The 6,786-nt window shown below is 47.5% G+C and overlaps 1 protein-coding gene across 1 annotated transcript in view; it reads right to left on the bottom strand.

Moving 5' to 3' along the window:
- Positions 1-6,509, bottom strand: part of LOC107092683 (kinesin-like protein KIF3B) — an 8,553-nt gene extending 2,044 nt beyond the window's left edge. The window contains exons 1-7 of the mRNA XM_015387290.1: positions 6,102-6,509; positions 3,502-4,960; positions 3,313-3,414; positions 1,906-2,028; positions 1,612-1,730; positions 1,295-1,411; positions 923-1,028 (exon numbers count right to left, since the gene is read on the bottom strand). Of these exons, the coding sequence (XP_015242776.1) occupies positions 923-1,028; positions 1,295-1,411; positions 1,612-1,730; positions 1,906-2,028; positions 3,313-3,414; positions 3,502-4,869 (1,935 nt within the window). The 5' untranslated portion in view covers positions 4,870-4,960; positions 6,102-6,509. The remainder of the gene's footprint in view (positions 1-922; positions 1,029-1,294; positions 1,412-1,611; positions 1,731-1,905; positions 2,029-3,312; positions 3,415-3,501; positions 4,961-6,101) is intronic.
- Positions 6,510-6,786: the final 277 nt, after the last annotated feature.

Here is a 6,786-nt window from a genome sequence, read left to right on the forward strand (position 1 = left end):
GCCCTGGCTGCTGCAGACGGGCTAACCCTGGCCCTGGCTGCTGCAGACGGGCTAACGTTGGCCCTGGCCGCTGCAGACGGGCTAACGCTGGCCCGTGCCGCTGCAGACGGGCTAACGCTGGCCCTGGCTGCTACAGACGGGCAAACGTTGGCCCTGGCCGCTGCAGTAAATGGGCCATATAGTGAAGCTTTAAAGTATGATATTCTCGCCTCAAATTATCTTAAAACTTACTTTTATTGAACAACAGCAACAGAAAAGAAAACTTTTATCTTAATACTCTGAGCTCTGTGAGCGCTAACCTGGAAGCTGCTGCTGCAGCAGTGCATGGAGAACGGACAAGCCTGCTCTGATGCATGCTGGGTAAAGAGGGAGGGGTCAGAACAACATCTAGGGACTTTGTCTGTTCACTGTCTGCTGTTCTTGTGAATTGGAACAGTGCTAGGGCTGAGGATGATGGCGTTTCACGAGGACACCACAACGCAACAAGTACACAGATTGAGAAACGGCCAGAGTTGTTTCTGCTTGCTAGATCAAGAGCGACTGGCGCAGTGTATTGACGTCTGCACGCTGCGTTCAATGGTATCACGTAATTTAGCTGGAGACCCGCCTTTCCCACAGCACGCTGATCAGAGCTGAAGGGGATTTTAAAGCAGGTCGCTTGCCGAGTCATTTGACTCGGGTAGACACGCGTCAGTGAGCTGTTCCCACTGCAACTAAAAGCTGATTGTTCCGGTTTAAACCGTTTTTTTGGGTCAGAGGGAAAAGGGGGGGTAGCTGAACTTTAAGCTAATGGGCTCAAAAGGACAGGTTCAATTTACCAGAGAACCTGAATAATCAGTTAATTCATCAGAACTTCAGATGAAATCATTAAACTTGACCTGAAGAGAATCATATTTATCAGTTCAAGAGAAAAGCGACTCACTCTGTATCTTGTGTCAAAATTCAACCTCTGCCAGAAGAGAGCATGTTGACTGAGAGGCCTCCTGTAGCCAATGGCGGACGTCGGCAATGACATCATCTGATGGTCGCTGTGGCAGGATGACAAACAGCAGCAGGTTAAGTTTCCAGTCTAACAGGTGCAGCTGAAAGCAGAGGAACCAGAGCAGAACACAGAGGCAGCCAGATACCAGGCAGAGGGAGGCGGCTTCACCTCCAGCTTCATGAGGAGGCTCTGCCTCCATCTTTACAGCCTGACTCCTCAGAATGGTTTGCCTTACAGGACCAAGATTCCTGCCTGGAGTCTCTCTGAGCGGTTCTGGAACCCCCCCCCCTTGCGCTTTTGCACCAAACTTACTCGTCGGTGCGACTGACGGCCTTCATCTTCCAGCTCTCATCCTCCTCGTCATAGAAAGCCCTGTGGAGGGTTTTGTTCTTCTCCTCCAGTGGGATGAAGTTTTCAATGATCAGGTTTCTGAAAGATCAACGGTTCCAGTTTAAGCAGCTTCACGTGTTAAAAGGATGGTAGCTATTTATCTGGACTTCAATAACTAATAATAATGACGATGTTTTGCAGAATTAGTGAAATCTTTAAAATCATTTAAATCAGGAGCAGATTTTAAGGCCTGATGGGTGAAAGTAGAGCAGAGTGGCGGCCATCGATGTGCTCCATACCTGAGTTTGAGATCTCTGGTGAGCTCGTTCTGGATCTGCTCATACTCCTGCCGCTCCTTGATGTGCCCTTCCTGGTTGTCCTGGATTTCTGCCTTCACTGCCTGCAGCTTGGAAAACAGCTGAGGAACAAAAAACATCAGAAGAACGAAGTTAGTTTCACAAAAACGGGACTTTAAATCTTTCTGTGATGAAGACGAGTGAAGGATGAAGGCCATCAACAGGTTAGATGCTTAGAGGGAAAACTGACTTTCATCATAAAACCCTTTTATTCCCAGAGCAACATTGATCTCCTACCTTCTTCAGCTTCTTGGTTTTGATGTCCACCTCCTGCTGCAGAGAGCTGTAGGTCTCCTTCCGTTCCAGCGTCTCCTCATCTCGACTCTCCATCTGCTGCTGCATCTCCCTCTCCCTCAGTTTCTGAAAGCAATAATGTTATAATAATGCTAATAATGCTTTGATTTAAGGTCCAACTTCCTGCAGGTTCTGCTGCCTTCAGAAGCGGCTCCTGAGATCTCCAGTGGAAAACTGATTTCCATTTTAACTTTAGAGTCCATCCCTCCTTTCACAGAGTTTATACAGGAATGACTAACTCTAATTTAATAACTTTATTGCTTAGAAATGATTTTAATGCACCAACAAGTACCCATGACTCTCATATATATAGATATATATATATATATATATATATATATATATATATACATATACATATATATATGCAAATATATTTGAGGAAAGTTTTTTTTTTCTAAAAGCATTTTATATGTCACTATAATCACATTTAATGAATTTTACCTGCAGTAACCCTGTTTAAGCACTAGGCTGCTTTAGGTTAACAGGGACGGACCCAGGTGTGTCCCCTCCATCCCAGTCCTTTGGTCGGACTGCTAACCAGTTAGCATCAGGAGCATTTTCCACCTTCTGCTCTGGGTCATGACTGAGGCTGAGTCCAAATGCCCGGCCTAATCTCTATATAGTGGTTACGCCATTTTAAATGAGCGTCTGAACGTCTAATGGATGAGAAGTAATGGACTGGAAATTTCCCACAATGCACCTTGAAAAGTAGTGATCCTCCATGGTCACTAGATGAGCAGGTATATCCCAGAATGCTTTGCTAGGAGAGCTCTCTTTGCAAAGCATTGTTGGATTTGTTGTGAAAGTGGCGGCAAGTAGCAAAGAGGCATCATGCGGGGAGTTGGAGTCACATGACCAACCGGGAGCAAAAAGTAGTGATCATTTGTTGAAAGGTCAGTTAACAAAGTTCACTATAAAGTTCACTATAAAGCGTAGGACTGAAACAATTGGATTAATCGACTACTGTAATAATCATCAACTAATTAATCGTTAACTGGAGCATAGAGACTGTAAAACATGAGACCTGCTTAGAGCAGAAATTATACCAAGATTGTAAAAAAATAAATAAATAAATAAAGATTTTTCATTTAAGATATCTCAGAATTCTCTATAATCCAGAACTCCTCACCTGGAATAGTTTTAGTTTCAGCTGGTTTACTTTCCCTTTAAGGAACCTTTGGCTATCCGATTATTAATCGATTAATTGGAAGAAAAAAAATCGACAGATGAATCTAAATAATCATTAGTTGCAGGCCTAGTATAGTGCTGAAGGGGTCAGGGGTCAGACAGCAGAACGGGATTTTGTAATTTTCAGATCAGACTTTAGTTCTTCTGCTTCTTGTTTACCTGCTCTGCGATCTCCTGCCTCTTCAGCTCCAGCATCCTCTGCTGCTCGTTGGTGCGGTCCAAGATGTTCTTTCCACCTACGAGGAGCTTGCTCTCCATGGCCTGGAGGTGATTGGAGATCAGAGAAGAGGAAGCGGGTCAGAACGTCTGGGGAACAGGTGACGGAGCGGACTCTCATTTCTGGCTTACCTTGACTTTAGCTGCCAGCATCTCTCCCACTTCTTTCTCCCTTCTCAGATCCTCCATCTTCTTCTCCTTCTCCCTCAGCAGCCGCTCCTTCTCCTCGGCCACCAGGCTGTGGTCCTCCAAGATGGCCGCCTTCTCCTGCTCCAGCTTCTCCTGCTGCTCTCTCCAGTAGTCTCCACCCTCAGACTCATCGTCCTCCAGCTCGTCTCCGTCACTCCCGTCCCTCTTCCTCTGTCTCCTCCTTTTCTTCTTGCCCATGCGTTTTTCCAGCCGCGTCTTCAGTTTGGCGATCTGCTCCTGTAACTCCCCAAGCAGGGCATCCTTGGGGTTCTTGTTGATGTGCGGCTTGTTCTTGATGTTCTTGGCCCTGTTGGCGTAGCACAGCGTGGTCAGGGTCTCCTCCATGTTGTAGGAGGCGGGACCGATGTTGGCGACCATGACGGTGCGGGCGTTCCCGCCAAGGGAGTCCTGCAGCATTCGGGTGAGCTTGGAGTCCCTGTAGGGGATGTGGCTGCACCTGCCATCCACCAGAGCAGAGATGACGTTTCCCAGGGCCGAAAGCGACAGGTTGATCTTGATGGCTTCCTGCAGCCTCTCGCCCTGAGCGCCCGTCTTCGTCTGCCGCTCGCTCCCTGCCAGGTCCACCAGGTTCAGCCTCCCCACCCTGATGTGGTTCTTTCCATCCACGCCCAGCTCGCTGCACTCCACCGTGATGATGAAGATGGCGTGAGAGCGTGAGCTGTGCTCGTTCATGTTGGTGGCTCCCACAGACCGGTTCTGGTTACCCAGTTTCATCACGTCCTCCATCTCCTTCACGCTCTTGGTGACTTGTGAGAACAGGCCCTTCACGTACACCCCCGTGTCGGGCCTCTCCCGCAGCTCCAGGCGGTGGGACTGGTCTTTGGAGAGCAGGTCTCGGATCTCCTCTTGGTAGATCTCCAGATACGACGCTCTCACCAGGTACTGCTGGTTCTGGGAGCGGGAAATGTGAGTGAAGATGTGCTCGAAGGAGTTGGGGATCACCCCTCTCCTCTCCGGGTCGTTTCTCTCTCCCTCCATTGTGTAGGTCTTCCCCGTCCCCGTTTGGCCGTAGGCGAAGATGGTTCCGTTGAAGCCGAGCAGAACCGATTCGACCAGCGGCCTGAAGGTCTCATTGTACAGATCGATCTGTTTGGAGCTGCTGTCGTAAACCGAATCAAAGGTGAAGACTTTGGGGGGCGCTCCGGCCTCCCGGGGGTTCCGGACCATAATCTGGCCCAGTTTCACATCGACTGAAACCACGTGTTCAAATTTGGAAGCCTTCTCCTTGTCGTTCATGGGGCGACAGCGGACCACAACCTTGACGGAATCAGAGCTCTTGGCCTTGGACATGTTGGGACGCGGTGGGCGGTTCTGGCCTCCTGGCACCTCAGGTCCGACGAGCACAGCTTCGGGAACACTTCACCTGGGAAGACACCCCCAACTGGGGGCAGAAAGGAATTACACTCAACATTTTCACAACTTTTTCTTTGGACATTTGCTGCTTTTTTGCTCATTTTCAGTCAAACTGCTGTAGAAGATGTTTCCCCTCTTATCCAAGAGGTGGTTAACTAGTGAGATAATTTAATCTCAGCGCTCCCCACCACCAGCTATAACCGACCAAGCCTCTTGGATGAGAGGCGAAATGAAGGAAACCAGCAGGTCCCAACAAATCCCAGTCTGGAAGTGGCTGGAATTAAATCCCTCCATCATGATGCTGTTCGGCCATAAAGGCTGAACCCAGCCAGCAGGCTGGGCCTCTGGGATGGAAAGCAGCATTTCTGGAGCCGCCTGTGGAGACACCGTTCATCCCTCCGGTCTCACAGCCCATTATCGGCTGACCGGTTCATAGGTCAGACTTAAGTGGCTTAAAAGCAATGGCGTAACGACACAACAATAAGCCACATTTTCTTGGTGGGCCCCATCTGAAGTACAACACCCCATCAACGGTTTTTTGATAGAACATGTTTATTTTGGGAAGTTTTTTTCTGTTCTTCCAACAGCTCTTCTTTGCTTTTTCTTTTCTGGAATTGGCTTAAGTACCTCATTTTGGTATCCATCGTCGTTAACACATTGTATGTAAAGGTTATGGTTTTAATCTACAATCAGGATGACCCATAACTCCAAGTTGTAGTATAAAAAATGAAATACTTAAATGCATTGTTCTTCTAAGATCTTTATTGCGGTTTGAAACATATCATATGAGTGTAATTTTTACCAACCGTCTAATGAACTATACACAGTTATTAACATAGTAATTAAAAGTACCACTGTCTGCTTTGCTATTGGTGTCGTGTTTAAACGGCTCACCATCATGTGGAAATCTGGCATTTATTAGGGTTTAAATATGGTCTTGTCAGTTAAGTTAATATCAGGTGTGTTTAAGAGGAATTTTTCGCACCATTACATCTGCAAATAGACGTCCTAGTCTACAATTGCGTAGGGGGCCCCCCAGGTGTCAGTGACGGGGCCCCTAAGAGGTCGGGCCCCCATACTCTGCTTATCGATATTTATGCCATTGCTTGAAAGAAACATTCATTGAACAATTCAAGACTGAAGTTGAGAGAGAAACAACTTTAAATTACCTTAAAAATTCTTAAAAGAAGGCCAAACCAACGCAGAAACCTCTCAGCTGCTGGGATTCAGACGTTAGGAAGCGGCTAACTGACAGAGGCAGACCGGTTCTAACCAGAAGTCTCCCAGTGGCACTAACCGCCACAGCCCATAGCAACCTACTGACCTGCTGTATGGCAGGTAGATTAAGCTCATAGCAGCCGGCTAATGTAGCGGCTCAGCTAACGTTAGCTTTAGCTCCCACACAGCCCGCAAAGAGACAGACAAACAGCGGCCTAGCAACGGCAAAGGGGAACCGGGCCAGCACCGCCCGGCTCCTGGCCATCAGCAGACCCTTTTCACAGGGGCACATGCCCCGTTGTAGATCTGCGGATTTTTCATTTTCCACTTTCACAGCTCATCTCTCACAGCTCCGGCGCAGCTCTGCTGCGCCCCGAGCTGACAGGAAGTGCATTTGCTCACCACCTCCACTCTCCTTCTTGTTGTGAGGTTTTATTGCGGTTGCCAAACTAGTTTCAGTGCATTACCGCCACCAACTGATAAGGAGTTAAGCAAGGAAACAGGAAAGCAGACCAACCCTCAGAAAAAATAAATAAATAAAATAAAAATAAATATATAAATAATATGTTTCCAAACAATTTAACTTCACCCAACACAATAAATACTTAATCATATTTGCCCTCATAATTTCTAACT

The sequence above is a fragment of the Cyprinodon variegatus genome, unplaced genomic scaffold (assembly GCF_000732505.1).
Source record: "Cyprinodon variegatus isolate N-32 unplaced genomic scaffold, C_variegatus-1.0 Scaffold17, whole genome shotgun sequence".
NCBI lineage: Eukaryota > Metazoa > Chordata > Actinopteri > Cyprinodontiformes > Cyprinodontidae > Cyprinodon > Cyprinodon variegatus.